Genomic DNA, 16,254 nt, shown 5'->3' with positions numbered 1-16,254 from the left:
CTTCTCGTTGTGCAGCGTTTTCTGCCACACTTTTTCCTTCCCACAGACTTCCCACTGAGGTGCCTTGATACAGCACTCTGGGAACAGCCTATTCGTTCAGAAATGTCTTTCTGTTTCTTACCCTCTTGCTTGAGGGTGCCAATAGTGGCCTTCTGGACAGCAGTCAGGTCGGCAGTCTTACCCATGATTGGGGTTTTGAGTGATGAACCAGGCTGGAGTTTTAAAGGCCTCAGGAATCTTTTGCAGGTGTTTAGAGTTAACTCGTTGATTCAGATGATTAGGTTCATAGCTCGTTTAGAGACCCTTTTAATGATATGCTAATTTTGTGAGATAGGAATTTTGGGTTTTCATGAGCTGTATGCCAAAATCATCCATATTAAGACAATAAAACACCTGAAATATTTCAGTTAGTGTGCAATGAATCTAAAATATATGAATGTTAAATTTTCACCATGACATTATGGAAAATAATGAACTTTATCACAATATGCTAATATTTTGAGAAGGACCTGTACAACAATTTCACAATAGTAATTGCAATTTTAAATGAAAATGAAAAAAATTTATATGAAAATGGGCTGCATGGTGGCGCAGTTGGTAGCACTGTTGCCTTGCAGCAAGAAGGTCCTGGGTTCGATTCCTGGCCGGGGGTCTTTCTGCATGGAGTTTGCATGTTCTCCCTGTGCATGCGTGGGTTCTCACCAGGTACTCCAGCTTCCTCCCACAGTCCAAAGACATGCCTGTTAGGTTAATTAGTCACTCCAAATTGCCCTTAGGTGTGTGAATGAGTGTGTGCATGGATGTTTGTGTGTTGCCCTGTGATGGACTGGTGACCTGTCCAGGGTGTACCCTGCCTCTCGCCCATAGACTGCTGGAGATAGGCACCAGCTCCCCCGTGACCCACTATGGAATAAGCGGTAGAAAATGACTGACTGAATATGAAAATCAATTATTAATATTTAGCCTCCTTGTGATTTACAGGACTTTTTAAGCGACATGTGAATGCTATAAAGTGATTTGTCACCTCAAAATCAATGCATCGTGTTCTCAAAACTATCACTTCCGCACTTTGCATGGGTGCGACCTCATTCTTCACTTTTAAGGCCAGTTTTTTGACTTCATTCCATTTTTCTGGGAGCTCCTGTGAAAATAAGTATTTGTTATTTTGTCTGAAGGCCAGAATTAGCACAGACTAAATTTAAATGACCTCATATAAACCATGAATTTCTTCTCAAAAAATGATAATTGAGTTATTATAGGTGCAAACCTCCATTTGATTGTAGAAAAGCTCTGGTATTGTCACACCATAGTGTTCTAGGAGAACTATTGTGCCTCTGAGAGGTTCAAACATCTTGTCAATGGCACTTTGTCTGTCTCTGATAGCCAAAAGGTGGCTCATGATGTCAATAAAACCTTGGTGGTCTCCTTTGGCAACAGGACCGTTTAACCCCTTGACCACAACTTGGAGAAACTTCTGCAGTTCTTCAAGGCTGTGTGGGAAATCCTGCACACTTAAAACAACAATTATTTGCTTAAAGTAAAGAACTATGCAGGAATTAATTTTACCTGTTTGTCACATATGTCAAGAGATGCTCTTTAAAAAGCCAGCTCCACTTTTTGATTGTGTTAAGAAGGCTGGCTTTAAAGAACCTGCAGTCCACCCGAAGCCACCCATTTAACAACCTAAAGTCTTCAAGTCGTGACACATCAGCATACAATGTCTCATAATAATCAACCTGTGAAATCAAAAAGACAACTAATAACATACAATCCCACCATATAGTGAAGAAACACAAATAATGAAAAACATTTACTTGTTCTTTGAAATTATCAGTTGTAGGAGGGGTTCCAGGGAGTGCATTTGCTCTATAAGCCTCCAGCTCTTCTGTGTCGAGAACACAACCATATGTGAGAAACTGCCTGAGAAACTGTGCTCTGTCATCTTGCCATAGGTGAGTGTAGCAATCAAAACGTTTCTGGTCATTTTCAACTGTTTTAAGGACACTGTCCACTCTAGCCATTATTTCTTGCCTCAGGTTCAACAAATCTGGCATGTCCTCCATTACATCCTGTAAGGGTTATGACACAAAAATTAAATATCAGAAGCAGGAACTACAAAAATGACAGATTTAACTTTTGTTGCATTTTAGAAAAGTTAATGTTTAAGAATAAATCATTTATAAATATCAAAAACTGTGTTTTTAGCCTTATGTAGATTAATTTGTTTCAAGCTGACAGTGTGGTTCACTCAAATAATAACATGCTAATTTTTATGTTCTCTTACATTGCCGACATTTACAGTGCCTTGAGAAAGTACTCGGCCCCCTTGAACCTTTCAAACTTTTGCCACATCTCAGTCTTCAAACATAAAGATATAAAATTCTATTTTTTTGTGAAGAATCAACAACAAGTGGGACACAATCATGAAGTGGAATGAAATTTATTGGATGTGTCAAACTTTTTTAACAAATAAAAAACTGAAAAGTGTGGCGTGCAATATTATTCAGCCCCTTTACTTTCAGTGCAGCAAACTCACTCCAGAAGTTCAGCGAGGATCTCCTAATGATCCAATGTTGTCCCAAATGACTGATGATGATAAATAGAATCCACCTGTGTGTAATCAAGTCTCCATATAAATGCACCTGCTCTGTGATAATCTCAGGGTTCTGTTCAAAGCGCAGAGAGCATCATGAAGACCAAGGAACACACCAGGCAGATCTGAGATACTGTTGTGGAGAAGTTTAAAGCTGGATTTGAATACAAAAAGATTTCCCAAGCTTTAATCATCCCAAGGAGCACTGTGCAAGCAATCATACTGAAATGGAAGGAGTATGAGACAACTGCAAATCTACCAAGACCCGGCCGTCCCTCTAAACTTTCATCTCGAACAAGGAGAAGACTGATCAGAGATGCAGCCAAGAGGCCCATGATCACTCTGGATGAACTGCAGAGATCTACAGCTGAGGTGGGAGAGTCTGTCCATAGGACAACAATCAGTCGTACACTGCACAAATCTGGCCTTTATGGAAGAGTGGCAAGAAGAAAGCCATTTCTCAAAGATATCCATAAAAAGTCTCGTTTAAGTTTGCCACAAACCACCTGGGAGACACACCAAACATGTGGAAGAAGGTGCTCTGGTCAGATGAAACCAAAATCGAACTGTTTGGCCACAATGCAAAACGATATGTTTGGTGTAAAAGCAACACAGCTCATCACCCTGAACACACCATCCCCACTGTCAAACATGGTGGTGGCAGCATCATGGTTTGGGCCTGCATTTCGTCAGCAGGGACAGGGAAGATGGTCAAAACTGATGGGAAGATGGATGGGGCCAAATACAGGACCATTCTGGAAGAAAACCTGTTGGAGTCTGCAAGAGACCTGAGACTGAGACGGAGATTTATCTTCCAACAAGACAATGATCCAAAACATGAAGCCAAATCTACAATGGAATGGTTCACAAATAAACGTATCCAGGTGTTGGAATGGCCAAGTCAAAGTCCAGATCTGAATCCAATCGAGAATCTTTTTAAAGAGCTGAAGACTGCTGTTCACGAACGCTCTCCATCCAACCTCACTGAGCTCGAGCTGTTTTGCAAGGAAGAATGGGCAAGAATTTCAGTCTCTCGATGTGCAAAACTGATAGAGACATACCCCAAGTGACTTGCAGCTGTAATTGCAGCAAAGGGTGGAGCTACAAAGTATTAACGCGAGGGGGCCGAATAATATTGCACGCCCCACTTTTCAGTTTTTTATTTGTCCCACTTGTTGTGGATTCTTCACAAAAAATTTGAATTTTATATCTTTATGTTTGAAACCTGAAATGTGGCAAAAGGTTGAAGATTTCAAGGGGGCCGAATACTTTCTCAAGGCACTGTACATACACTCATCATTTATATTAATGTAAAATTAATTTTGGGTTTTTAGTAATGCATTTAAACCATTCTTTTATCAGGTATAGTGAAATTGCATGGACACCACACTCTTTCTGTAACCATTAACAATCTTCGGACATAATTCTGGCTGGACATTTGATCACTCCACTTAGCAGAAATTGTAAAGTCCTTTTAAATCAGTTGGGTTTTGTGTAATAGACCTGGCTTTTAAATGTAATCAACAAATTTCCAATAGATTTGAGATCAGCACCCTTCAAAAAGATTATTGTTAGTCTGCTTTATCTATCCTAAAACCAATGTAGATTTGTGTTTGAGATCATTGTCCTGCTACCAAATGCAGGATTGGGTTCGAGTTTCAAACATCTAGTTATTGATTTCTGGTGAAGTAGAAAAACCCGTTTATTTTCATTTATACAACTACTTTCTTCATTGCACCAGTACCACTGGCAGTGAAACATCCCCTTAGCATGATGTCACCACCACTATTTTTGATAGTAGGTGCAGTGTCTTTACATTTGAAAGTCTAAAGGCTCCCAAAGAGCAGCGCTCCATTGTTGAGCGTACAAATTTCCTACATTTCAGGTGACAAATTCCCACATTTTCCACAAGCAGAAGAGTTAACTTGTCTTGTAGCTTTGGAAAAAAAAAAAAAAAACACGGTAATGTATAAGGGCATTAAACCAGACTAGGGACGAAGGGGAATACACCTGTCACTGAGGGGCAGAGAGTGGCAGTGACACTGTGGGTCCGGGTCCTTGTGATTGGTTGCTTGGAGCAGTTTGTCACATATAAAACTGTTTGATATGGCGACTTTTTCCGCCAAGCAGTTTATTGAGTGACACGGCGTACGCGGTCATAAAAATTTAGCTTTGCGCGAACACGTTATTTACCAACTGAACAAAACAGTCCCATGTTTGCGTCATAGTGCAATAGCAACAGCTAATTCGCAGCACTTGTCCCTAGATGGGCTTTTTTATTTTTTTTTAAAGTACCTCTAAAAATTTAAGTAATAATCATTTAAAATAGCACAACATAACGTTGACAACATCTACAAACAAACAAACAAACAGTGAAACATAAAACATCAAAAATGGGTACAATTCTGTTTTTGACATAACCAGAGTTTTGTTTGTTTTTTGAACTTACTAAAACTGGTTACAGACTTTAAATCAACAGGAAGTGAATTCCAAACTGCAGTTCCTCTCACGGACAGAGCACTTTGAGCAAAAGTGGTTCTTCGAAAGAGGACCTTACCATTTCCATCTGAGCTGCTCTGGTAGATCTGCTATTGCCCTGCAGTCTCTGTATGCAATCGCTTAATGGTGTAGGTGCATATCCATGTAAACACTTAAAAATCAATTTTAAAAGATTAGAATTTATAAAATTAGTAAAGTCTAAAATGCCGAATTTGGCCAAAATGTGACAATGATGGAATCTGATTGGCTTTTGATATGAAACCTTTAAAGCCCGATTATAGAGACTTGCTAATGGTTTAAGTATAGTTTGACCAGTCTGAGACCAGACAGTGGCTCCATATGAAAAATGTGAGAGAATCATTGAGTTCAAAAACATCTCTGCACAGTGAAGTGTTAAACAGTTTCTAATAATTTTATAACAATTTATATTTGATCTAACAGTTTTGCTGATTTTATCAACATGGCTCCTAAAATTTAGCTGAGCATCCAGAATTATTCCTAAATACTTTTCTTGTGATACTTGCTCGATAGGATCCCCATTGATCTGGATATTCAAGGACTGTAATGATGTTTTCTTAATTGAAAAGCAAATACACTTTGTTTTCTTTGTATTGAGAGTTAAACAAGAGTCATTTAGCCATGATGATAATCTCCGTGTGTGTTCTTGAGAAGGCATTTGGCATGTTCCTGTGGGTGGTTGCAAACTTCAGTCATGCATATTCCAGTTTATGATCAGTTTAAGCCCAGGTGGCTGTTGGGTTATTTCTAAACAATACTTCCTTTTATCTGAGTATGTGAATTTCAATCATATGGCTGAAACTTTGACACAGTTGGGTATTCCAACAGGATATAAATCAAAACTAATTTTCCTCAATGTCATTCTCAAACCCTGGCCTAAATCATATAGAAACATTGTGGCCTTTGCTTAAAAGTCAGGTCAACATTTGGAACCCAACCAAGTGAAATCTTGAGTGGAGTACCTGATAGCTCTCCATGCTAAGATGATCAGCTACTCTCCGGATGTTCATTGAACACTTGAATACATCTCCAATCAGTCCTTCCACTAGTTCATAGAGACCATCTCCTGCATCTCGGTCAATAGAAGGACTAAAACATAAAACGGAACCATTCAGGATTAACTGGGCCTCGAACAGAGGAGGCTGGGATGGCAAAGATTCCATATTATCCACAAAGAACTGAAGAGAGTGGTTGATGTAGCTGAAGAGCCCTTCGACTACCACCTCGTCCACATATTCCAGATAGGATTGCCATCCTTTTGAAGCAGGATCAGCATGAAAAAGGACCATATTCACCTTGTAAAATAAAAGATAAACAGATTTTTAGCAAGACATTGAAGAGCCAAAGAAGTTTAAATGTTCTTTAAAGGAATATTTCTCTTTTTAGTGTTCATTTACACTACAGAAGGTACTAAAAATGAAACCCCACCTGTATCAGCTGATGTATGAAGTCCCCATCCCTCTTCATGGAGCTGTACTCCTTGCTTATATAGTCAGTCCTGCTCTCCAGTTGTATGAGGGAGCTTTTCTTGTTGTCCTTTCTGCTAAACATGGCCTTTTTGCTCCAACCCTTTATAACTGACTGAATTGTATCAAAGTTTTCCTTGGCTCTGCTGACTCGATGTGCAAGGTCTTGGACCAGGTGCTTTGTGCTTTGAATAAAGCTCCAGCAGTCCTGATCCCGCCATGTCAGGCTGGTTTCGGCTTTTGCTAGCTGCAAGTCTACCGCAGCCAGATCAGCTCTAATGAGAGGGAGTTCTACCTCCAGCGCCGTCATCTTTAGATGGTTGTAGCATTGCACTACGAGCTGCAAACTGTTCAGATACTTGAAAACACAACAGAGTAAAAATTTCATGCAGTAGTTAGGAAGTATGCAATGCCATAACAAGTTTAAGGCCTCTTGCACTTTTTCACATTTGATCACATTACGACCACAAAGGCCTGTGCATTTTATTGGGCATTTTATGTGATACTCAAACACAAACTTTTGCATAAATGTCAGGTCTTCACAGAACGGCTGTATTTGTACTATACCTAAATCACACACAACTGGACTCTATTTACTTAAGTGACTCAAAGAGACAATTTGTTGCACTGGACTCCGGACTTAGGGTGTGCTATATCACACCAGCTTATCTCTCCTGCAGTTTTACAGTTATGCATCATTACCATTTGTAACACAGGCCCCTAATAACATTTAAATCAATGTATCCAACACCTCTCACCATGTATCACTGCAGTTCCATTTTCTAGTATGTACTTATTGTGTTGATATTTCACATAAAACCCAAATAAACAACACTAAGGAGTATGGTCGTAGTGTGATAAAACATGAAAAGGTTTAAAGTATAAAGTGTGAATACTTTTGCAGGGTACAAAGAAAACGTCTAATAAGAATGGCAAATTGCTTGTTATTTAGCCACATAAAGCAAGCAATGTGTTAGTAAGGGTAATGCATGTTTCATTTTACCTTTCTGAAAATATCCCGCTTGTCAAAAACAGTTATTGCAGCTGGAGGGATGGTGTTCTTACTGAGTGTGTGAATATATTTGACATCTTTCAAGATTTCAGCAAGCTGAGAAGTGATACAAAAGAGTGTTTGTTTTGCATTTATAATTTATAGCTTCGCTGATAATCTTGCATAATTAAAAAAAAACGACACTTTCATAAAATACTAAACACAATTAAAATAAAATGTCTATTTCGGATTTGCACCTCGAGAGAATAATCACATTACAATGCCTTCCTAAATAACATGGATCTGTTTTTAAACATTTTAAGGAGGTTTTAGGTGGTCAATTTTATGACACTTTTAAGAGACAGTCATTTTATTGTCTTGTATCAAGTCTTTTAGGGACCTTATGTCAGTTACCTTTGGACTAAAGTTGACTGAGATCAGTCCGGATGTGGGATTTCTTGAAATCAGAGGCTGGTTAAGGTTGATTAAGCAACTCTGCTCCAAATCATTACACCACTCAGTGTAAATGTCCTCCTCATACTGGTCCAAAAGACTCAACATGTCCCTGTACGTGCTGTACATATTCACCATCTCCGTACTTTGTGCAGGCCTAGAACAATTACATAAACAGCAATGTCTTGTCTATTTCAAGCTCAAATCAATCTATAAAGGTATATTTTCATATTTTCTTTTTACTGACAAGTCAAACAGTAATCTGAAACGTTCCCATGGTGTTTCGATGCGTTCTTTGAGCATTTTTGCCCACTTTAAAACTCCAGATGTGTGTGCCATGTTCTTTGAAACACCACTGTCCACCTGTAAAAAAGTGGGAAAGAAAAGCTAAATAAACCAATTTTATGATAAATGTGATGTACTATTTTTTTGTGGAAAAAAAGGTACCTGATTGAGCTGAGATTTGATCAGAAATGTACAATTCTCCAGCTCTTCGCTGAAATGCTGCTGAAGCAGAATAAATGATGGACTAAACAACTGTCTGATTTGTCTTCTCTCCAGAAAGGGTCCAACAATCGTTAACATCTAAAAAGAAATGTCATTGCCGTTTTTAAGCATCTAAATTCACTTACAACTTATCAATATTGTGTTAAACAATATATATAAAAAAATTACTTTTAAAGCTGATTCCAGTCCTGTGCAATCTTTGAAAGCCAAACAAAGCAGGTTGGCAAGGCAACGTTCAAATTCTGCAATTCTTCTCTGGAAACCGCTATACTCAACTTCAAAAGCCTTACATCAATAGTACGAACAAAATGTGAAAGTAAAAAAATTGTGAAAAGTTCTGCATTGCAACTTTTTTATGCAGTATTCTTATTTTCTTTTTTATATCATTTAGATTTGCTTTAATCAATCCCAGCAAAGAAAAATCACATTTTTACCTGAGAGGTGAACTCAAGTGGATTGTTTTTACTGTGCTTTAAAGCTTGGCAGTAGTTGGTGAACTCATTGTGTATCTTGGATACTTGCTCACTGTAGAGCCTTCCCTTAACGCCACCAAACTCTAGCTTTTCCATCCGTTGAAATTCCAACACAGTTTCAAAATATTTCTAGAAATAAACCATTTTACAGGAGATCATAGAAATCTCAGAAAAAAATTAAAGCTGAAAGCAAAGCTTAAATAGAAAAGGAGAAAATATCTTCTCACCTCCAGCTGAAGCATACGATTCTTGAACTGGTTGAAACGTGAAAAAGCCATGGCAGATGGGAAATCCCAATGCGGATATCTGCCTTCCTTGGCCAGCCTCTCTTTCTGAGCCTGGTAACTCTCTCTGAAACATCTGAGAGCTTTTACTACCTTCTTTGTCATTAGCACACTTTCCTCTGTATCCTCCCTACATAACAAATCTTCAGGTAGGTATGCAGAAGCCTACATTGAAAAAGTTTTAATATATTTTAGTGTATTTACTAGATAAACCAAAAGCTAAAATGCTCAAAAGAGGATTCATACCTGTTCAATGAACAGATTGCAGAGTTCCTGTAGTAGCACCACGATGTGAGCTGGTCTCTGGTAATACTGGCAGTTGGTCCAGATGAGGAATATTGTATGAAAAAGTGCAGGAGTGCATTTGTCTATATGAGCAAATCCATTCTTTTCCAGCTGAAACAACTGTGCATCTAGTGGCTGTAGATAAAGGTCAACATCTTGGGCTTCTTTAAGAGCTTTTTGGTTTGTTTTTTGGGGAAGAAAACACTATTATTTTATCAACAACAAAAAAATGACGGCAACATGTTTTTGTGATCAAAGTAAGATTATCTTAAAAAGAAACTGTAGCTACCCTTACCATTAGACACATTGTTAATTAGAGTGTTGATTGTTGGATGGTAGCTGCTGTCCATCGCCTCCAAAACTCTTGCCATAATTTCAACAGTGGGACTCTGAAGCTTTTAGTAAGTTCCAGAATATTAGAAAAATTGCTAAACGGTTGGAGACGGCTCAATTTGTTATTAGCAAGGACCAGAAGGAGATGGAATCATACCTGGTGATGAATACTCTCCAGATTGTTCTTTCTGGAAGCCCAAAACCTGATTTCTGCACTGGGCCCTGGGATGCAGCCTTTCTGTAGTAGGTCTGATGAGTGCTGCTGTAAGAGTTTCTGAATCAGACTACTCCAGCTGATAACCTGGGTCTCAATGGTATGAGCCAAAGTCCTGTCGTAGTTTTCATACCTAGACGGGAGAGTAAAACTTACTTGAGACCAGGAATACAATAAAGACCCATCATCCTTTTAGTGTGTGCTTACATTTTAAATGTATTGTAGGATGTTTCCATCCAGCATGTTGTAGTTGGGATAGGGAGGACGGTTTTCCCTAAAACCTGCCCTTGTACGACTGATGTCATACTGCACATGCTGTCCACATGTCGATTGATGTCCTCAGAAATCAGATTTGGCCACATGGGATGATTTTTGGCATCTGTCAGTAGTGGGCCACATACCTTTTGAAATATCACAGAATACTTTACCCAGAAAAAAAGGTTAGGAACTGTAACTATTATATAATGCTTGAACCTTTTTATATTATGTCACATTACAGCCACAAACTTCAATGTATTTGAAAGACTTTATGATAGACCAACAAAAGGTAATGTAAATGTTAAAGGACAATAATGCATTGATATGGATGGATTTCAAATTTCTTTGGAAATAAAAACATATAAATACTACTGTGCATTTATATCCAAGCCCCTCTATGCCTATACCCCTAAATAGCTGAGAATATATTCCTCTACTCTTATACCCCAAAATAACACTCAGTACATGGAGTCCATTTATTTGTAATTTAATTGTTGTATAAGGACAGTAGTTTTGAAGGCTTCAGAGGTTTGTTAGGGAATGTTCAAAAACAAACAGCATACCAAGTTTAGGTCAAAGTATAATCATTTTGTAGAATGGCCAAGTCAAAGTCCCAACCTAAATCCAATTGAGAATTTGAATCGAAAAAATGTAAAACTGTCATGATCGTTGGGTGTTTTTAGGTTTAGGTTTTGTTTTTTATTTATTTATATGTTCTCATTACCTCCCTATTGTTTATTATGTTCTATAAGGCCTTGCCCAACCCTTCCTCCTAATGTTCCGCGTCCTGTAAGTTTTCTATTTATCATTAAACACCTCTAATATGTTCATCCCACGACCCTGTCTGCGCCTGGGTCCTATTCCGCAACAACACTCCATTGAAAAAGCCTCTAAATGTGCAAAGCTAGAAGATACATTAAACCCTAAATGCCTTTCCATATTCTTCACAATTCTGGACTACTTTGTGCTGGTCTATCCAATAAAACACATCCACAGTTTGTGGATTGCAGAGTGACAAAATGTTTAGAAGTACATGGGGTGTGAATACATTTGCAAGGCACTGTTTATAAACAACTCAGGTTTGTGCACAGCATATCCATTTTTTTGGATATTGTGTATCACAGAGCAATCACCTGCTGTATAGCACAAGATAGCTGCATTAGAGGCGATGCAGAAAGGACCCCAAAAGTCAGAAGCCCCCTGTAGTTCTCAGAGTTTATGGCAGTAGTTCTCTTCTTGAGAATATAGATCTGTCTGTCTTGAGAAGCAACAGGTGGGACCTGCGTTTGAAATAAAAGCGGAACTCTGAGGATGACTGTCATACATGTTGCATAAAATGGGCTTTTTTAAAAAAAAAGAAGTTAAGGTTTCTAGGTCAACCTTACCTCATTTGAAGCCAGCACACAGTGTTTGCTGCTTGAAGAGAAATATATGACTGTCTCTTTCTGAAAGAAGTTCTTCAGAAGCTCCTGAAACTCTCCGTTTGCAGCGCTCCTCTCCCATATTTGCCTTTGCAGCTGCAGTAGAAAACACACTTTCTCCGCGACGAATTGAACCCTGACGTCTTCAAGAAAAGGTGGCACAATTAGATTTTCTTCGTCTGACATTTCGAACCCCCGACAATACCAAATGACAAGCTGAACCCTTCGCCACCTCCCCTCACATAATATTTACAACATCAGCGCGGCAATTGTGGCAGTTTCGGGACAACCTGATAGTAATTTAGCACCTCAGTCCTTGAAAGACAACTCTAAAGTTGCTACCATATCTGACACGAGCTGCCCTTCTGGGCGGGTTAGCATTGTGTTGCCTAGCAACGGCCATTATCCAAATCACTGCCAGCTACTCGGCTATCTAGCTAACTCTGAGGGCCGAATGCCAATAAGGAGTCGATAAAAATAACGAATGTTTCTGTTTTAGTTTTGTGTCAGTCTAATAATAAGCAGCTATCTGCGTGTTGTAGGCTGATATTTTAAATCAATTCATGTGAGTTCTACTCAAATAATGAATCCATTTATAATAATTTCATATTAGCTTGAATTAGAATCGGAATATCTTCTCATTGCAGATAAATGTAGGCTAAATGTAAAATGCAGTCTTTGGGGCAAAAAATATGCAAAGCTGTCAAAAACTATTTACAAGACGAGAAACTAAGTACACAGATAAATAATTTTCCATTCTTAGACTAAGTTTACCATATGTTTATGTGTATAAACATTAATGTTTTTTGGTTGTTGTTTGTGAAGTGCCTATAATAGACAATAATTGTTGTTAACTGGTGCTAAATAAATTACCTGAAATAAACTTAACTGAAATGTTTCTGCAGCAGCTCTGAAACAGATAAGAGTCCAGGTAAAGTCCCATCACCATCTTTTGCAGGACCCTTTTGTCTGGGATATTGCAGCTGAAGTACCATCCTGAGATGCAGTAAACAATACACAGCTTTAGAATGATATAAGGATTTTGTTCATTATTAAATGACCAGGAATTCTCTTAAAGCACTGTTTTAACACATTATCTAGCAGATATTGTCTATCACCTGGCAACATTTAATATTTAGGTTGTTGTTATACTTGTCTCTCTTTCATGTAATTGTATGTGTAACTCTGTGGTCATTTTGCATCATATTGTCTCACATTTTCTTTGGTAAGAATAATATTACACACAGGTTTTCCTGATTTCTTGCGTTCCTGAATATTTAGGCATAATTCACCCGTTTTATATATGTTTATATTTAAATTGGTTCATCAGCTCTGCCCTTTGATTGTTCATATTTTATGATGGTGGCGGTGTAGCACACAGTAGTAGAGCCTTTTAAGACTAATGTTTTTCAGTCAAATTATTTGGTTTTCTAAATGCTGATTTGTGTTAAAAGACCTTGCTTGTTATCTTTAGTTGGATAATCAAATTGCTAAATATTACAAAGATAGTTTCTGATTTCCACTTGCATAATGTGGGAAATCTTTTTCTTAAACACTAGACTCAGTGATCTGAATAATTAATTAATTTTCTACAATTATATTTAAATTTGCAGCACTTTACCCCCCACAGCATTTAGAAACTTGGAAACACCCTCAAATGATTTACAAACTAAATGAATAGGTTTTTTTCAGCAGGAGCAGAGAAGCTGGTCAGAGTTAATGAGATGATGGAGAGAGATTAATACAGGGCAATCCTAAAGGAAACATGTTAGGAGGCTGTAAATGACTTGAGACAGGGAAGAAGGTTCACCTTTTAGTAGGACAACATACAGCCATAGCTGTAATGACATGTTTTAAATATGACTGGGCTTGGGCTATTTTACAACAGGCAAAAATCTGAATCATCACCAAATAGAGACATAAAACTTGGAGCTGTAATTTCAGCTAAACATTCTAAAAAGTATGATATCAGGGGTTCTGAGTACAAATGCACAGCCGACCATGTATTTTTCGTGTGTTATGGTGCTCCTGGTCTCAAGTTTAACAGGAAATACGATAAAAAGACGGTGAGTGCAAGCATCAAAAGGCCAAGACGCAAACAGAGACCAACCTCTGAAAGGAGTGAAAGCCTATGTAGTTCACAGGAAAGAGAGGAGGAAATATGCAAAGCAATTCCTGGCGTAGAGGTTCTTAATAACAAAAGTATATTAATATTTTTATCCAAAGTCTACAGATAAAACAGACATTTCTTGGTAGTTTTTGAATATGTTACACCTATAAAGTGAGATGGGATTGAAAACAAGCACAGCAGTTGTGATGGTTGTTCTTTAACTTAAATATTTGCACATGCTAAAACTTGTCACAATTGTACAAATCTACAATTATTCAAAAAAACAATTTGTTTACAACAGGGCAATTCTGGTGACTCTTTTTCAGACTGTAAGGAGAAAGCAGTTGGTGTGCTGTAAAGTGTGAGTTATGTGTGTGTGTAGCTAGTCTGTTGTCTTAGCAGCACAGGACTATTTGTGGCATCTGCCCTTTCTTTATGGGTGATTTCACTACATGTCTTTTCACAGCAGCTTAACAACATTGAAAGCAAACTGTAATGTCTGGTATAACTGATATTGAATCACTTTTGTGAATAAAACTGTTCTTGCAAACATTCTTATCTTTTAGGTGGCAACAGTGTTTTGGACTTGATATTTTATAATGACAAGACCACCTACAGGGAAGATATTGCCTTTTGCTATGGAGCTGATAACCAACTGGGAACAGTGCATGCAGGTCGTTAAGATGTTGATCCGATAGTTAAGATGCTGATGATAATAACTTCTGATGACTTCTCAGCTATTTATGAATTAATTCTCCTTAAAAAGCTATGCAACAAGTCTGTTTGTTTTATTCTTATAGATACCTCAGATCCTATATCTGGTCCAGCCACAGATTTGTACCTTCCATGTCAAGTAGTTTCCTGCACAGGTTTGTTTGGTTAATATCTTAGAGAGTATTAAAGCAGGGTTAGGTTATAAAATCATATCCCAAACTTAAGATGGCTCTAGAGCACAGTTAAGTACTTTATCTACAAATGGAAAGAGTATGGCACAACTGCAAATCAACTGAGACATGACCTTCCACCTAAACTAACTGGACAAAGACAGCAGTAATAAGGGAAGCAGCCAGGAGGCTGATTGAAAGCCCAGATGAGAGAATCCGTCCATTATGCCATTATGCAAGAGTATCAAGATTGTTGAAAAGAAACTGAAGGAGTTCCCCTCTGTAGTTTACCACAAACCAAATGTGGATCAAGGTGCTCTGGACAAATTAAAGTTGTAGGCTTATATAAAGCTCTATGTACTGAAAAAAACTAACCCCCTGAACATGTCATCAGTGTCATAAACATGGTGGTGACAGTATCATGCTGTGTGGGATATTTTTCTTTAGGAGGACAAGAAAGCTGGTCAGAGCTGATGGGAAAATGGCTGGAGCTGGTAATGGTTGGTTAGTAACGTGTTAGTTTGTAACCTTAACAAATGAAAATTAAACTTATTTATGAGATGTTTGCTAACAGAGAAGTTCTTGAATACTTAGGATCTTTTGAACGTGCTATATACTTGTATGTGACCTGTCAGATTTAAAGGAAAATCTTAAAAGTGAAAAAGTTATCCCAATAAACCTCCTAAGCAAAACCTTTAATGCGTCAAATATTTTTTAATAAAATAAATGCTCTGAATTTAATGTGCCAGATTTAAACACATTCAATAAATTGCACTTTTTATTAAAAAGTTAATTTATTTCATTAACTAAATTCAGCAAGTGAACCACATTATATACATTAATAATTACACACACACTGATGTTTTCAAGCCTTTATTTATCTGCTAATTATGATTATTTCACAGCTAAGGAAAACACCACATTTAAGATTAGTATATAACCACTAATCAATAAAACAAAAAACATTTAATACAGAGATGTGGGCTTAATGAAAAGTATGTTTAATACCTGTTTAAAAGTTATTTTCAAAAGGTACTTTTACTCTGACAAACAAGCCACATTGGAATCTTCCAACAAAGCTGATAAGACATGAATAATAAGAATATCACCCCTCAAACTTATGTGCAGGACAAATAAACTAATACAGCTGGTTTAGGCAATTCTCCACAAGGTGGTAAAGATAAGTAATTATTTAACTTTGTTTTGTTTACTTAGAAAATCAATAGGAAAAAGTAAAATGTTAATTTAATGTGTCGAACACCTTTTAGACAATTCCTTAAGTTGGCAATTGGTAGTAAATTAAAATGTATTTTTTAAGGGAAACCCTCTACAGAGCATTGTTGCAGATAAAATAGGATTTCTCCCTGAAATGTTACATTAAGAACTGTGTCTTTGTCATCATAACGTCTTGACTGGCATGTTTCCTGTTGCATTCTGTGAAGAACCAAATTCACAATTTGAAATA

General features: G+C 37.6%; 1 protein-coding gene across 1 annotated transcript in view; it reads right to left on the bottom strand.

Annotated features, from left to right (window-relative positions):
* The window catches only part of LOC124865452 (dynein axonemal heavy chain 11), a 58,835-nt gene extending 46,784 nt beyond the window's left edge, over window positions 1–12,051 (bottom strand). The window contains exons 1-19 of the mRNA XM_047360545.1: window positions 11,760–12,051; window positions 11,508–11,654; window positions 10,324–10,517; window positions 10,060–10,249; window positions 9,865–9,964; window positions 9,531–9,742; window positions 9,228–9,449; window positions 8,962–9,129; window positions 8,696–8,812; window positions 8,468–8,605; window positions 8,268–8,383; window positions 7,982–8,177; window positions 7,580–7,684; window positions 6,539–6,934; window positions 6,073–6,405; window positions 1,815–2,069; window positions 1,567–1,736; window positions 1,268–1,490; window positions 1,025–1,141 (exon numbers count right to left, since the gene is read on the bottom strand). Of these exons, the coding sequence (XP_047216501.1) occupies window positions 1,025–1,141; window positions 1,268–1,490; window positions 1,567–1,736; window positions 1,815–2,069; window positions 6,073–6,405; window positions 6,539–6,934; window positions 7,580–7,684; window positions 7,982–8,177; window positions 8,268–8,383; window positions 8,468–8,605; window positions 8,696–8,812; window positions 8,962–9,129; window positions 9,228–9,449; window positions 9,531–9,742; window positions 9,865–9,964; window positions 10,060–10,249; window positions 10,324–10,517; window positions 11,508–11,654; window positions 11,760–11,981 (3,621 nt within the window). The 5' untranslated portion in view covers window positions 11,982–12,051. The remainder of the gene's footprint in view (window positions 1–1,024; window positions 1,142–1,267; window positions 1,491–1,566; window positions 1,737–1,814; window positions 2,070–6,072; window positions 6,406–6,538; window positions 6,935–7,579; window positions 7,685–7,981; window positions 8,178–8,267; window positions 8,384–8,467; window positions 8,606–8,695; window positions 8,813–8,961; window positions 9,130–9,227; window positions 9,450–9,530; window positions 9,743–9,864; window positions 9,965–10,059; window positions 10,250–10,323; window positions 10,518–11,507; window positions 11,655–11,759) is intronic.
* Between the last annotated feature and the right edge of the window lie 4,203 nt (window positions 12,052–16,254).

The sequence above is a fragment of the Girardinichthys multiradiatus genome, chromosome 3 (genome assembly GCF_021462225.1).
Source record: "Girardinichthys multiradiatus isolate DD_20200921_A chromosome 3, DD_fGirMul_XY1, whole genome shotgun sequence".
NCBI classification, from domain to species: Eukaryota; Metazoa; Chordata; class Actinopteri; order Cyprinodontiformes; family Goodeidae; genus Girardinichthys; species Girardinichthys multiradiatus.
Note: the sequence above shows the minus strand (reverse complement) of the source record. Positions and strands in the feature narration are given on the sequence as shown.